The 16,477-nt window shown below is 36.1% G+C and overlaps 1 protein-coding gene across 19 annotated transcripts in view; it reads left to right on the top strand.

Annotated features, from left to right (window-relative positions):
- The window catches only part of SEC31A (SEC31 homolog A, COPII coat complex component), a 63,882-nt gene that overhangs the window by 27,445 nt on the left and 19,960 nt on the right, over positions 1 to 16,477 (top strand). For 9 of the 19 annotated variants that reach the window (XM_082606078.1, XM_082606093.1, XM_082606094.1 and 6 more), the window contains exons 13-22: positions 1,518 to 1,556; positions 2,054 to 2,131; positions 5,476 to 5,551; positions 5,988 to 6,166; positions 7,379 to 7,505; positions 8,449 to 8,594; positions 9,843 to 10,016; positions 11,910 to 12,086; positions 14,770 to 14,862; positions 15,548 to 15,674. In XM_082606078.1, the coding sequence (XP_082462204.1) occupies positions 1,518 to 1,556; positions 2,054 to 2,131; positions 5,476 to 5,551; positions 5,988 to 6,166; positions 7,379 to 7,505; positions 8,449 to 8,594; positions 9,843 to 10,016; positions 11,910 to 12,086; positions 14,770 to 14,862; positions 15,548 to 15,674 (1,216 nt within the window). The remainder of the gene's footprint in view (positions 1 to 1,517; positions 1,557 to 2,053; positions 2,132 to 5,475; positions 5,552 to 5,987; positions 6,167 to 7,378; positions 7,506 to 8,448; positions 8,595 to 9,842; positions 10,017 to 11,909; positions 12,087 to 14,769; positions 14,863 to 15,547; positions 15,675 to 16,477) is intronic. The other 10 variants (XM_082606079.1, XM_082606081.1, XM_082606083.1 and 7 more) reach the window with 3 other exon arrangements.

Below are 16,477 nucleotides of genomic sequence, written 5' to 3' on the forward strand. Positions count from 1 at the left end.
GCGTACACGTTGTTAAAGGTGAAACTCCTCATTGTACCTGAGTTTAGAAGCTGTTAGAACCACCTTTAATTCAAACTCGATTTAAAGAGCTGTGTCAGGGAGAACTGGGCCTTGAAAGAAAAGAGTCTGTGAACCTCAAACACTGGGAATGACATTTAGTTTTTTAAGAGGAGGTGTAGTCAGCGGCCCTGGAGGAAAGAGAGAGGGAAACTTAAGAGATCACCCTGCATTCACTACAGCTTAAGTGATGAAAAAGAGGGTACTATTTTACACCCCCACTGTTTATGCCTTCAGCCCACAATTCCCAAACTGTTTATTAAGTTGGTCCAGCTCACAGGTAACTAGTAAATATTTTGGAACAAGGGTGTTTTATTGTACTAAACCTGAATAAACAAAAAGCCCAAGTGACTTGCTTAACATTTTAATGTAAAAAAAAAAAAAGATTACTTTTTAAAAAAGGAGGTCATATTCCAGTTTTATAGTTTTCTTCTCACAGGGGCTTAATAATTATTCCACAGTGTTAACATAAACAGCAGTTAAAACACTCTGACTTTGGAAACCTTGAAGGATATATTTAGGATTCTTTGTATAATTTGTATTGACCCTTTGTCATTCTTTGAAAATGACTGAAGTTTTTTATAGCATTGCAGAGTTATCGCATATGCGGAACAGGTTGGATACTGTGCACTCTGGGCAGTCAGTGCTGAGCACATTGAAGATTAGTGCCCCTTTGATGTCAGATAGACCTGGGCTCACATCACAGCTCCGCTGCTTACTGGTCATGTGTCTTTGCTCACTCCTTTAGATTTTTTATATTTAACTTTATTATTAGTCTAAACTTCTTGATCCTATAACTTCGTTTGCAAGAGATTAATATGAAAGTTTTACTGCAAACCTGATAGCAAAAAATGAAATAAAATTTGATTGTCAAAATACTTCTAGTAGCAGTTCTTTCCATAGTGAGTCTCTGAAGAAATATTTTTTAAATTATTTTATTTAAAACAAAGTAGAGGGGCTTCCCTGGTGGTTGAGAGTCCGCCTGCCGATGCAGGGGACACGGGTTCGTGCCCCGGTGCGGGAAGATCCCACATGCCGCAGAGCGGCTGGGCCTGTGAGCCATGGCCGCTGAGCCTGTGCGTCCGGAGACTGTGTTCCGCAACGGGAGAGGCCACGACAGTGAGAGGCCCGCGTACAGCAAAAATAAAAATAAAATAAAATAAATAAATAAAAAATAAAATAAAATAAAACAAAGTAGAAGAAAACATGCTTGTTTTGAGGTTAGTTTTACAATTTGAATAGCAGAGTAAGATGACGTGTGAGCAATAAAATAGATCCATGTAACTGAAACTAGCACCATTGAGAATCAGTTCTGCAAAAATTTTATTCTTTTCTTAAACATGCTACCCCTGATCTGAATTTTGGATTTTTGCCAATGAGAATGGAGTAAGAGGTGAACATTTGCTATATGCCTTGAAATAGAATTCCATTTGGTAGCTGAGTTGTTGTCTTTATTTCAGATTGCTTCGGCCTTGAACAAAGTGGATGGACCTGATGTGGTAAGAGAAGGCCTTTAAAAATAGCTACCTTCTAAAACTTTGGTTTAGGTCATAAAGAAGAAAATATAATTTAGGAAATTTGTTTTATTGCTTTACAGTTTAAAAACAAATGCTTATTGTAGGCATTTTAATACATGAATAATTCTCATTTTAAAATAGCATAAGTTATAGCTAGTAGAGCTAGTTATAGCTAGTAGAAATTCCTATGTTTGAATTTCACAACAGAGGTAAAATGAAATCAATGACTGCTCAGATACTTAAGGTTAAGCTCTTTGTTGCTGAGGGACGTTTGGCAGGAAAGAAGTGTTAGGTCTTAGCAGTAATGGCTCTCTGCTTTTCCTCTAATGATGTTCCTCAAATAAATTTACTTAGTGTTGCTTCTTATGATTAAACTAGCTCTGAATGTTGTTGGTTGGGTCTTTTGTCTTCCTTGTTCACTAATAACCTTTTAATGCTACATTCTTCAATTTCCTCTGTCATTGTTTTGTGTACCAAAGGCTCTTAAAGACTCTGACCAAGTAGCACAGAGTGATGGGGAGGAGAGCCCTGCTGCTGAAGAGCAGCTCTTGGGAGAGGTACTTATTTTTCTCATTTTTAAGTACATTGGGAAAATGTGATATTTGTTCATCTCACATTGAAATATGGAAAATTTTCTTGACTACTTGTTCTAAAATAAAGCCGGAGTTTTCTTAGAGATGTTTAAGGTAGAAGTCTGTTTACTAATTTGATAGAAGTATCATCTCTAAAATTTTTAGTTCTCTGACCTAGCTTCTGGATTATATGGTTTAAAATTAACAGCTGATGTGAGATTGACTTAGTTTGGTCAGATGCATATCAAGATGCCAAATTGAAAAGATACTTTATTCAGAAATCCACGTTGCATGGCATGTAAAGTTAATGTTTTTTTCTTGACACATTAATATTTACAACTCACTATCAGTGGCATAAGCTTCTGAATTAATCTTGAACTTTGAGTCCAAGTAAAGAATATTTCACTAAATAATCTGATCGTCCTGAGTCACTATAAATGCATCCTGAGTCGTAGTGACAATTTTTATAACTAGGTAAAAAGAGTCCTTGAACACAGAGTTGTATCATTAATTTTTTTCCTTTTAATTTTCTGAGTTTTTTTAAGCCACTAATATAGAATTCTATAATTTACTTTTCTTGCTTTCTAATTATATTTCATCTTAGAAAATTAATCAACAACTTCTTGTTTCTCATCTCATATTTGACTTTTTCATTGTTCTTTGTGATATGGGGATATTCTGATTATATAAAGTTGCTTATAACCTTTTAGTAAGTTATAATTCCTCAGTAAACAGACTATTACAAGATGATTATTAAAAATACTTTCCTTAGAAGTGGATCTTCTAACATTTAACTCAGGAATACAGGATATGGGTAAAATCTTGCTGAAAATTTGAACTAATTTTGGGAATACATAGACAGAATTGTAGGATACATTAAAAAACATACTTTCATTTATATACAACTGGACTAACTATGTATTATCAAAGAGGGCCATTTGTAAATACACTCGTGAAGTTATAGGTAAATATATATTTAACAAAACAGTAGTCATCAATGTGTGCTTTCAGAACATTTGAAAAAATGTTGTTTAAGGTGGTAATATCTTCCCCTTTATCTTTTTTTTTTTTTTTTTTTTTGCGGTACGCGGGCCTCTCACTGTTGTGGCCTCTCCCATTGCGGAGCACAGGCTCCGGATGTGCAGGCTCGGCGGCCATGGCTCACGGGCCCAGCCACTTCACAGCATGTGGGATCCTCCCGGACCGGGGCATGAACCCGTGTCCCCTGCATCGGCAGGCGGACTCCCAACCACTGCGCCACCAGGGAAGCCCTCCCCTTTATCTTGATGATGCTATTATTATGTAAAATAAAACATAGTAGCTTACACACTAAAGATAACCAGCACATAATAAGTTGTGCATTTTTTCACTTCATGTATATTTCAGAAGTCCATATATAAAAGTTTATTAGTTGCTTTTTGAAAGCAAATTTGAAAAACTGTTAGATCTTTTTGGTAAGTTTTTTAGTGAATATAATCAGATCAGTATCTGATTTATTCCTCAGTATGAATAACAAGTTTTACAATTTTTTTTTTTTTTTTTTTTTTTGCGGTATGCGGGCCTCCCACCGCTGTGGCCTCTCCCGCCGCGGAGCACAGGCTCCGGACGCGCAGGCCCAGCGGCCATGGCTCCGCGGAGCACAGGCTCCCTCCGGACGCGCAGGCCCAGCGGCCATGGCTCACGGGCCCAGCCGCTCCGCGGCACATGGGATCCTCCCAGACCGGGGCACGAACCCGTATCCCCTGCATCGGCAGGCGGACCCCCAACCACTGCGCCACCAGGGAGGCTCAGTTTTACAATTTTTTAATTTCAGTTTTTAAATTCTAAAATGCTTCTCTTTTGTTGGGGAGAGAATTAAGGTTATAGTTATTCTCCTATAATAGTCAGTATTAACTAATTAAGCATTATTAACAGATGATGCTCTGCTGTGCTCTACACTAAAATTATCCAATTCAGGGCTTCCCTGGTGGCACAGTGGTTGAGAGTCCGCCTGCCGATGCAGGGGACACGGGTTCGTGCCCTGGTCTGGGAGGATCCCACATGCTGCGGAGCGGCTAGGCCCGTGAGCCATGGCTGCCGGGCCTGCGCGTCCAGAGCCTGTGCTCCGCAACGGGAGAGGCCACAACAGTGAGAGGCCCGCGTACCGCAAAAAACTAAATAAATAAAATAAAATAATCCAATTCAAAAATGCTTCTGACTTTGAATTCTAGACACTAACATTCAGATGTGTAGGTAACACGAGCACAGAAGATAGATATTTTATCTCATGTAAGACAGATGTGTTTTTTTCTTTTAATTTCTCTATAATCTCTGATACATTTTATTTTTTGTCTTCTTTTGAATTTTTATGCCTAGAAGAGAAAGCATTTAAAGTATTTGCCAGCAGTATGCCTCCATTATATTTCTTTTCTTCTAAAGAAATAAAATATTGAATTTATTTTTACTCAGTCTTACAAGTGGTTTCAGAAATTTATAACAGAACTGTATATATTTTTACCAGATCAACCTGCTGTTCCAGGTGTGACTAATTTAAGTGAACACAAAATCTCTAATTGAATTTCAGTATATTTATAAATAATCTGTTTATATTGCATTTATATAAGGACGCCAGGTGGTTTTCTTTTTTTCACGACTGAGTCAGTTAAAACCGAAAGACTCTTATAACTATACCTATTAGAATTTTTAGATGTGTTGAAGCAAGGTTGTTTTAAGATCTAAGTTAGAAAAATGTAAAAAAAAAAAAAGATCTAAATATAGTATAATTTAAAACATCTTGTGGGACTTCCCTGATGGTCCAGTGGCTAAGACTCTGTGCTCCCAATGCAGGGGGCCTGGGTTCAATCCCTGGTCAGGGAACTAGATCCCACATGCTGCAACTAAGAGTTCGCATGCCTCAACTAAAGATCCCGCACGCAGTAACGAAGATCCTGTGAGCTGCAACTAAGACCTGGTGCAGCCAAATAAATAAATAAATATTTAAAAATAAATAAATAAAACATTTTGTGTGTTTCAAGCTACTGTTAGTTGAGGTATCTAAGAAAACAAAAATTCTTCAGCTTCAGTATCTTCTGAGCTCCCAATATGGATATGTACACTTAAGTTTGTTTAACATTATTTCTGACGACTTTGGATTTTATTTATGATTGTACAATGAGAGTTAATACTTAAGGAAGTCATAGTTCTTAGTTTAAACTTGGATCTGAGAAATTTTCTGGGATAACTTGGCATGTCATCTAGTCAGTAAGTGAATAATCATATTTAAATTTTGTTTTGCTGGTAAATTATTCCAGTTTCATCTGGCTAAATTGCTGCCCTTTTCATCTCCTTAGCGCATTAAAGAGGAAAAACAAGAATCTGAATTTCTACCATCAGCTGGAGGAACATTTAACATCTCCATCAGTGGGGGTAAGAATCTGTTGGTTTTGATTTCTAATTTCTTTTAACCATTTGAAAGCAAATAGTCCCTCAGTTTAGGTTAGAAACGTTTTGTCACAGGTGGTAGAGGGTTGAAAAGAACTCAGTTATCATTTAGTACATGTAATCACTACCTTAAAAATGATGATATGATCTGAAACCTATGTGATAGAAACTGTAAATGATCTTTATTATTACATTTTAGGCAATCTGGAAAATATGTTATTTTACCTGATTTTACTTATATGTATCTCAGTATATTTCCATAGATATCAACAGTTTGTGTTAGAAATTAATCCACCAGTAATATTCAGAAATCAGCATTGTGTTCTCCATTGTGTGTGTTTGTAAAAATTCATAGGTGTAGTGTTTTTTTCTTGTAACAAAAACCTTTATTTAACTTGGGTGTGTTATTTCTTTATTGCAGATATTGATGGTTTAATTACTCAGGCTTTGCTGACGGGTAACTTTGAGAGTGCTGTTGACCTTTGTTTACATGATAACCGCATGGCTGATGCCATTATATTGGCCATAGCAGGTGGACAAGAACTCTTGGCTCGAACCCAGAAAAAGTACTTTGCAAAATCCCAAAGCAAAATTACCAGGGTATGTTATTTTAAAAATAAACAAACAGCAGCATTTGTTTATAAAAGCAAAGCACTCTTATTATAGATAATTGAGATTCAGAAAACAGTAAAGAACAAAAAATCCCACCCATAATTCCTTGACCCAGAAATAGTTATTGTTGATAGCTTGGCATGGTTATCCCAGTTTTTGTTGTTTACATATATAATATTTTAAATGAAAAATACTTTTGATATTTTTATCATAGAAAAGTTAGAACATAGAAAATGTTAAAAATAATAATTTTAATACCCCCTAATTCTTCCATCAGATTGGTACATATCCTTTTGTATCTCTTTCTATGTATTTGTAGAATTTTTAAAAACAGAATCAATTATACAGGTATATATGTGTGTGGTTTTATGTATATTGTCACTTACATTGTAATCATTTTCCCGTATCATTTAAAAATTCTTACAAAAATTTTTTAATTGCTCTATAATATTCTATAGTAGGGATTTATTATTTCCCTTATTTGGGGATGTTTAGGTAGTTTCTAATATTTTCCTAATGTAGTTAAGATAGCAGTAAACATCCTTGTTGTGCCTAAAGATTTGTGCGAATTTCTAATTGTTTAATGAGGCTGTAGTCCTAGGAACGGAATTTCTGGTGCAGAGGGTCTGTACATTTTTAAGCCCCTGCTTGATGATATTAAATTTCTTTCCATGAAAGTTGTCCCAGTGTTCAGTCCCAGCAGCTTTGGTTGCTGTCAGTGTCCCCAGCCTTGTCTTGTGTCACTCCCTCCCCTGTTATCTTTTAGCCACACTGGCTGCCTTTCAGTTCCTTACACACTCCATGTGCCTTTCTCTCCCAGGACTTTGCCCCTAGTGTTCCGTTGGTCGGCAGTGTTTCTTCCTTCTCGATGAAATTAATTCTGACTTCATATCTTAAATGTCTATATGCTCAGAAAGCTTTTCCTGATCCATCAGACTAAGTCTTGTCCTCCTGTTAAATGTTTTGGTAACACCCTATAGTTCTCCTTCTCAGCATTTTATAAAACATGTTAGTGTGATTTTGTTGTTGTTGAGGAAAATATCTTTTATGTCAGTTGGTTTAAGGATATACTTCGCTTTGCTGCTACTTTTTCATGAAATACTGTGAGTAGTAGTTTTGAAAGACTGATTGATTAGCCAGAGTTAATTTTTATCAATATACCAAAAGCTTTTAATTCTCCTTTTGTTTTCCTTTCCTAAGCTAATTACTGCAGTAGTGATGAAGAACTGGAAAGAGATTGTCGAGTCTTGTGATCTTAAAAATTGGAGAGAGGCTTTAGCTGCAGTATTGACTTATGCTAAACCAGATGAATTTTCTGCCCTTTGTGGTAAGATGAGCTTTATATTTATATTATGTATATGGTGTGGTATATTGTAAATAAAATTAATGGCAGATTTTATTTATAAATTTTTATAAACCTAATAATAACAGATAAGAAAATGAAGTTCTCATTTGAATGCTTTTTTCAGTTATTATTAACTACGTTGCTTCTGCATACCTACTAGTCATTTTTAAAAATAATATTATTTAATGATTTTGGTTTCAGACAGACCAAACTGAGACTCTTGCTTCTGCCACTATCTAGCTATATGACCTAGGAAAAATTAATTTCTAAGTCTTAGTCTATTCATATGTAAATGGCACATAATCAGCTCTCACTTAATAAATGTTAGCTTGATAAAATTAATAATTATAACATTTGAGTAGAAATTACCATTAAAGGCCATGACTGAACTAATGACTAAGGAATAGTATTCATTATATGTAAGAACAGAAGCTTTAGGCTGCTAGTATAAAAATGAACAACCTTGACAGTTTTTGAGAATATAAAACTTACAAGATATTAACTTTCTATCATAAATAATTTAGAGTAGTCTACCTATCATTGATGTTTATTCCAAATGTGCCATATTTTAGTCCACTGCTTACAAAAGCACCTGACATGATGAAATGCAGTTAAATGTTCATTAGGATTTTTCTGTTCAAACATTTTTCCCACTTTTAATTTTTTCTAATAAATATAAATCCATTCTACAGCTAGGTACAGAATCTTGTGAAATTGTTTATTATATAAAATTTGCCACTCATTTTCCACTCATTTAACAAATAAATATTTACTGAACATTTACATGACGGTGATTTTATTTCTGCCTGCTACTCATTGGTTATGAAGTTTGATCCATACCTCTGAAAATATTATTGGGCTGCTCATGACCTCATACACAGATTGCCTTATATATAATCTTATTTGTTTTCCTCTTGATCTATAGATCTTTTGGGAACCAGGCTTGAAAGTGAAGGTGATAGCCTCCTGCAGACTCAGGCATGTCTCTGCTATATTTGTGCAGGGAATGTAGAGAAACTAGTTGCATGTTGGACTAAAGCTCAAGATGGAAGCAGTCCTTTGTCCCTTCAGGTTAGTATCTTTGAAATAAAAGGTGCTTCCTTTCTAGTACTGTCTTTCACCCTATTTATATTCTAGAGGTTGATTTGTTCCAGAAGTTCATTGCTTTCACCCTACTTAATTATGTTTTAGAAGGTCTTTTGCTGGATAATTATGTGTATTTATTGCTATATTTGGAGAGGCAGAGTTTGAGATGATGGGATGGTAAAATGGGAATGCAACTGTTTGTGAGAACCAAGTTGTGATATGGTAGTTACTGAGGGAAGTAGGTGGCAAGAGCATGAAAACAGCCATAGAGTTTACCTCTTTTCCTCCTGCTCCTTTCTCTGCCTCCAGTGATCCTGTGTGCCTTGGGCAAAGGTAAGGAATGGGAGGGGTCCCCAGTACCAATGGGCAGTCTTCATGGTTCAGGGAAAATGAAAGTAAGAGGTAAATGGGATCCCGTGTAGCACTAATACATGGGCAAGAGAGGAAGTGAAAAACGTGGGGACTATTCTCTGGTGCTGAGTAACTATATATTTAGATTTTTTTATTCCTAAGCATTTAGTCAGCAGAGTCTCAAGGAATTTCAGTCTAATGTTTCTTTTTGTCTCTGCAGAGAGATTTTCTCAGTATGGTTGTTGCTTTAAAGATCACTATTGAAACCGAAAGTCTTGTAGGAATCAAGGTTTTTCCTTCTAAGTGCTTCTGAGAGAAAACACACTTGTTTTCACACTTCTGGATTGGTGTACTTATAAAGGGCAGATGGGATATTCTTGTACTTTATACCTGAAGCATAGCTCTCTAGTGTTGAAAGAATAGGTATTGAAGAGCATTATGAGAAACTTCAGGTTGAAATGCTAAGCCTGTTTGGAGGCTTAGTAGTACTATTTTTATAGTATACATAGTATAATAGTATAATATTTCCTCTTATACATGCTGGAACCCAGTTTCTGCCTTCAGACATCAGCCTGTCACTTTCACTTTGGATATTTGCCTGTTTTAGCTCAGGAGACAAGTCTCTGGCAATTTAAGGATGTATGGGAGAAGATGGTAACCTATGCCTTAACCATGAGTAGGAGACCTTCCTCCTCGCTTTTTCAGTTACCTAAATGGTGGTCAACTCTTGCAGACCTTCTTAATATTGGTGATAATAAGTACCGTACTTTTGGTAGGCTTTGGAAATCTTAGTAACTCCTTATCTTTTCCTGCTTCCTCTCAGTACACATCTTGGTATCATTGTCTGTTTCTCCTTCACTCTCCTTTCTTTTTCTCATTTAGGATCTGATTGAGAAAGTTGTCATCCTGCGAAAAGCCGTACAACTCACCCAAGCCATGGACACTAATACTGTAGGAGTTCTTTTGGCTGAGAAGATGAGTCAGTATGCCAATTTGTTGGCAGCCCAGGGCAGTATTGCTGCAGCCCTGGCTTTTCTTCCTGATAACACCAACCAGGTAATTAGAACTGGCCATTTTTCTTCTTCGAATGTGTGAGTAAGGTGAGTTCAGTAGACAGCACTCAGTATGAAACAAAGGTACTAGTAGGTGGAATGATTTGGAGCAGTTGAATTTCTGTCACCTAATAGGTGGATATTATTGACACGTCTTCAAGGGTAATTTCAGGTGTATTCAAGTATTCAAGGCAGAGAGAACTACATCACATTCCTAATTTAGTGTCCTTATTTGGTGTGCAATAAAACTTGGGCTTTTTCATGATACTTGTTTCAATTCAATAAGTGACTGAATATGTAGTGATGAATAGGATTGCCAAGATCCTTTCCCTGAGGGAGTTTCCAAACTCAAAATGACAGCAGAAGTATACATGGGATTCCAAAGTGATAAGGACAATGATAGAGGTAGTGGGAGCACAGAAGAGGGAAATCTAAACCCAATAGAGCAGCATGGGTGGAAGCTGGGGTGGGGAGTGAGGAAGATTTTCCATAAGTAGGATATTTCTATCTGCATTGTGTATCTTCTAGAGCTTAATTCGGAGCCTTTTCTTATTTCTATACTTTTTGTTCTAAAGTTTATTCTGTTTTTGATGAAATTTTTTAGTTAATTGTTTTCAGTATTTTGTCTGTTCTAGGGAATTGTCAGTAAATTTCATTGAGTAATTTCATTGAGTAAAAATACTTGTATCTGTGTTCCAGGACTGTGGAGGTATGACTCTCTAGTTGGTTTTGTATACACTTACATGTAGGATCCAGCTCACGTCTTTCTGAATTGTTAATGAGAATATTAAGTAGAATAGAAACAAAGTCTTTATCTTTATAATGACTTTGGTATAATAGTTTTATAGGATTTTTTACTTAATAAGTTCTTATTATTATATTGAATTATAAGACCCTTTATTTTAAGACTAACTTACTCTAAGACCTTTAGACCTTCTAGCCTGAGAATTAAACTCTTTATTTTTAATACTGTTTATAATCACATACATTTTCTATACATTATTCTTCATGCTTTTCTTTGGACTTTTAAAGAACATTCTTTATGCAAAACTTGTAATTTTGACATTACTTCCGCCTATATATCTCAGTATACTCTTAGTATTTTCTGGGGAATATTTCCTGAGACTTTGTAATATCATTATAGTATATAGTTCCCCTCCATAAAAGGCAGGTTTACCTAAGTCTGCCTACAAAATTTAAATGATGTGTTTAAACCTTTAATGAATTTATAGAAATGTATAATTTTTATAGATATTAAATGAATTCTTGCTGAAACAGTTTAAACACATTGCTTTTTTGTTGTTGTTTGTTAATAACTAGAACGTGTATATGGTAAACTCATACTTACTATAGATCTATATAATTATAGATCTGTGTGAGCTACCCTGAGTTTGACATCATAACTCTTTTAATTTATTTCAAGCATCTCTTTTTTTATTAATTTTCATGTCTTTCATAGATCACCATTTTCTTCCATCACCATCTTTAGCAGTTGATTCTCTTTTGGAGCCTTTTTTCCCTGCAGAGAAACAAAGTTGTATTTTTTCAGCTGCTTTTGTGATTTGTGAGCATTATTCAACTGCAAGAGAAACAGCAAAAGAGCAGTGATGATAAGTGACATTGATATTGCCTACTACCATGTGGTAGGCATAATTCAAATCCCTGCCTCAGTTAAATTACAAGTTACACTGTATATAATGGACCTTTGGTGTCAGTCTTGAGTATTAGAAACCATGATGTCAGACCCTAATGTGCCAGGGTTTATTGCATAATACACAGCATACGAACAAAAATCATATGAATGATCAAGCTTACTTTAAGAAGATCAACATGCTTTCATATATAGTTGGGTGAACTCTTAACAATTTGCTTTGCTTTCTTCCATTGCTTCTTATAGCCAAATATTGTGCAGCTTCGTGACAGACTTTGTAGAGCACAAGGAAATCCAGCACCAGGACAACAGGAGTCACCTAAAATTCCTTATGAGAGGCAGCAGCTGCCCAAGGGCAGGCCTGGACCAGTTGCTGGCCACACACAGATGCCAAGAGTTCCAGCTCAACAGTATTATCCCCATGTGAGTGATATGGTCCAGATTAAGTAGGAACATTTATATATTTCAAATTGGTGGTTTTAGCTTCTTGAGTAAAAGACCAGTGATAAAACTAGGCAACGTATTATTTTAATGGTTATAGTTTTTCTGTTCTTGAAAGTAGCACTTATGATGTTTTTAAAAATTACCCCTTTAAGCTAGTCAAATAATTTACAAACTAGGTAAAATTAAGCTCTCTGGAGAGATATCTTCTTATTTCTCCATCACTCAAACTTAAATTACACATGTACATCTGTTCTTGAAATTTTTACAATTTGATTCATCTAACAAACTGAGTAAAGTAGTGGGAACAATTTTGTGGGTAATTTGGTCAATTTTTTAAAACGTTTTTAGAAAATAGTCTCTTTCTAAGTATTATTTTCTGAGTCATTAGTGTGATTTTACTATGTCTTCTGTATCCAGAATACAAACATTTTTTTGGACAACTTTATATTAGAGAAAAGTTGAGTGACCAAAGGTATATGAAGTTGTAGGTCATGGGGAATGTAAAGATGATTAAATAATTTTTATTAATTAACTAATTTATTTATTAAATTAAAATTGCCAAATGGTTAGTGGCATAAAATGTGACCTCTTATTGTCTTTTACTATTTCATGTAGAAACTTATATTTCCAGACCAGCAGATAACCTTCATGTTCTTAAATAAAAAGTATATTTTCGTAAGTAATAAATGGTCTTGATTGATAACAATGTTAGTAGGTACTCTGCCCATTTTATTTATTTATTTATTTTTGAGATGAAACCACCTCGATGGCAGTCTCTCCTTTTTATTTATTTTAAAATTTTATTTATTTATTTATTTTTGGCTGCGTTGGGTCTTTGCCGCTGCGTGCAGGCTCTCTCCAGTTGCAGCGAGCGGGGGCCATTCCTCGCTGTGGTGCCTGGGCTTCTCACTGTGGTGGCCTCTCCCAACGCGGAGCAGGGGCTCCAGGCACGCGGGCTCAGCAGCCATGGCACACAGGCTCAGCCACTCCGCGGCACGCAGGATCCTTTTGGACCAGGGCTTGAACCCGTGTCCCCTGCACTGGCAGGCGGATTCCCAACCACTGCGCCACCAGGGAAGTCCCTCTGCCCATTTTAAAATAGAACAAATTGCTGATAGAATTGATGGGGTCATTTTTATATTTTGTAGCAAAAGTAAGCATAAAACCATGAAAAACTAAAAAAAAAAAACTCATGCTCTTTTGTCTATTATGCTTTTGATTGCTACTTAATCAGGATAGATTACATTTAAATATAATTATAACTGTACTACTCTCTGTTTTGTTTTTTCGTTCATTTGACAAATATGAATTTAAGGGCCTGTCTTTATTCTCCCTGTTGAGGGTATATTGGTAAACAAAACTAAATTCCCCACTCTTGTTGCTAGACTTAGAAAGTCTATGACATGGATAGGGCAAATCAGGTGATGGCTGGGAAACTGAGAGGTGGAGAAGTCTAGCGACTAACCAGAGTTTTAAGACATAGAGCTTGAATTTGTCAGCATGGCTAGTTAATGGTTAACAGGATTGGAACTCCTAAGCTAAGCACCTTGAGTTTGACCTCGCTGTGTCAGGGCACTGAAGTAAGGTGTTCTCTACATTGGGAGAAGAGAATATTTACTCCTTATGTCCTTGGGTTTAATCTTTCTGGGAAAATGTAAAAACCTTGAAAGACTTTTATTATACTGTGACTTAGCAGTCTCATACTTTAAGAAAAGGAAAACAAATTCAGTCATAAATTACACAGTGATTTTCTTGATTAAAGCTTATGATATGTTGAATGAGGACAGTGGCTTGTGGTTTTAAAGGCATGCTTATAGGCAGGAGTAAAGGGATTTCTGATTTCTGATTTCTGATTTCTGATTTCCTACTACAACCAGCACATCTTTGCTGTTAATTGTTTATATGATAGAGTTTCTTCTACAAAGATTTACTTGACAAAAAATATCCTGATGGCTTAAAAAATTTTTTTTGAAAACCTCTGGACTCCAGGGTAAGCAACATGGTGTAGTGTAGCAAACACTGGCCTGGGAATCAGGAGAGCTAGAATCAGTCCTAGCTCCATCATCAACAAGTTGTATGGACTTCAGCCAGCCCCTTCATTTCTCTGGGCCTTGATTTTCTCAATGGTAAAGGGTGGGGATTAGATTGGATGATCTTTAATATGCTCTGATTGTATGATTCTAAGCCTCATACGGAACTAACATAATTTTGGTGGCTCTAATGAGATCAGGAAAAGGGGGCTTATAGCAATATGTTTACACATCTAATAGTAGCATGAATACACTTAGTGCTTCAAAAATCACTTTTTCACTCAATTACCTTTTTTTTTTTTCCGGAATGTCTTCTTTCCTTCCCTACTTACAGAACTTACCTTTTCCCACTTACTCTTGACACTTGAACGGCATTGTTCTTCTTGCTTTGATTTAGTTTTCATATTGATTTTTCTACTACCTCCCTTCCCCTGTTCTTTTATGAAAGGTGTTTTTTTCTTTTGGAATCCCAGCTACCTTGAAAGCAATTGCCTGGCTAATGTGTGCTATCTTGCCGCTCTTATTTTTTGCTTTGCATCTGGCCATTAATGCCTGTTGGGTTTTTTTTTTTTTCTTCTTTTAACATTTTCATGTTTTATGTTCTGTGATTGGTATTTCTTTGTTCAATTCAGGTTAGAATTGCCCCCACTGTCACTACCTGGAGTAACAAAACTCCTACCGCCCTTCCCAGCCATCCACCTGCAGCCTCTCCCTCTGATACACAGGTATATCCTTCATTATTCCTCTTTGAGCAGAATTCTGCTCACCTAAATATATAGTTATATATTCTCTACCCACCTCCCTTAAGTTCCCCTCCCCCCATCTGTCTATCTGCTTATTGCATTTTAGTGCTTTTAGGATGCAAGAAGCAGTTTTTAGCACAATTAATTTATTTTCTTACTACTCTCCTCTTCTTTTGCAGTTCTAAATTGACTTGAACTAGAAAAACATCAACCAAGGTTCATCAGTGGTTTAAATCTGATTTCACTGAATATTTTTTCCTTTCTTCTTCCTCCTCCTCTTCTTCTTCTTTTTTTTTTTAACATCGTAGAGAAGATAATATCTCCTTGTGGCATTTATACCTAATATTTCTGAAGCATTAGTCGTGGATGGACTTCAGTAGAGATGGAAAATCCTAGTGACTTACTATAAATATCATAGACCCTATTTTATGAGGCTGTTAGCATCTCTTGCCATTCATTGCTACTATTACTTGGGACCTGTCTAATCTTTAAATCACACAAAATGTGTTGCTCAGAAAATGTGTCTTGAAGAAGATAGTATGCACGAAATGCAATTTTTTTACACAAAGTTTTTTTTTTTAATTCCATTTCAAATATTATAAATCCATCTGGTAAGATTCTTGGTTCCAAATGTAATCCTCCTTTTTACCATATTCTCATTTCCTAGGGAGAAAATCCTCCACCTCCAGGCTTCCTAATGCATGGGAATGTTAATCCAAATGTTGCCACAGCTCAGCTTCCCACATCTCCCGGTCATATGCACACCCAGGTACCACCTTATCCACAGCCACAGCGTAAGTAGTGTGACCCTGAAGTCCTGTCACAGCAGCATGTCTTGTCTTATGTAGTGTAGTAATTGTTTACTTTGAAGCTCCAAAGCCATGATCAAATCAGTTTTAATAAGTAAAGAAAGAACCATTCTGTGTGGGACTTGAGTCCTTGCTATAGCGAAGCATGGTTTCCCTGGGAGGCATCCTGAATCAACATGCTAGGAAACAGCTCCTGTGTCAGTCCATTCAGAACAAGTTGGCTCTTATTCCTGAGCCTGTTAAAGATTAAGTCAGTTGTCCCATGATTTTGGTATAAAAAGATAGAATTTTAGAAATTATTTGGTACATATTCTTTTCCTTTAGGCAAGATGATGCAAACCATTTTTGGAAAATTGGTTCCAAGGGACATTTGTTGTCGTCTTCCATTTATTTAATTTTTTTAGGAAACAGACTATTTTTTAGAGCAGTTTTAGGCTCACAGCAAATTGAGTGGAAAGTACAGGAAGCCTCGGTATACCTCCTGCCTCCGTGCACAGCCTCCCTACCACAGACATCGTGCACCACGGTGGTCCATTTGTTACAGTCAGTGAGCCTACACTGACTCACCAGTTTCGCTCGGAGTAGTTTATCTTAGGCTTCCCTCTTGGTGTCAGACACTCTGTGAATTTTGACAAATGTATAATAATGACCTTTCCCCTATTGGCTTTCATGTTTTTTAAGAAACTATTTACACTTGCAAAGTAAAACATCACCTCTATTTTAAAATTTAAAATAAGCAAAAATGCAAATCTCAGAGTGGACAATTATATGACTGAACAACTACTATA

The sequence above is a fragment of the Mesoplodon mirus genome (genome assembly GCF_964341445.2).
Source record: "Mesoplodon mirus genome assembly, chromosome: 2".
Classification (NCBI taxonomy): Eukaryota; Metazoa; Chordata; class Mammalia; order Artiodactyla; family Ziphiidae; genus Mesoplodon; species Mesoplodon mirus.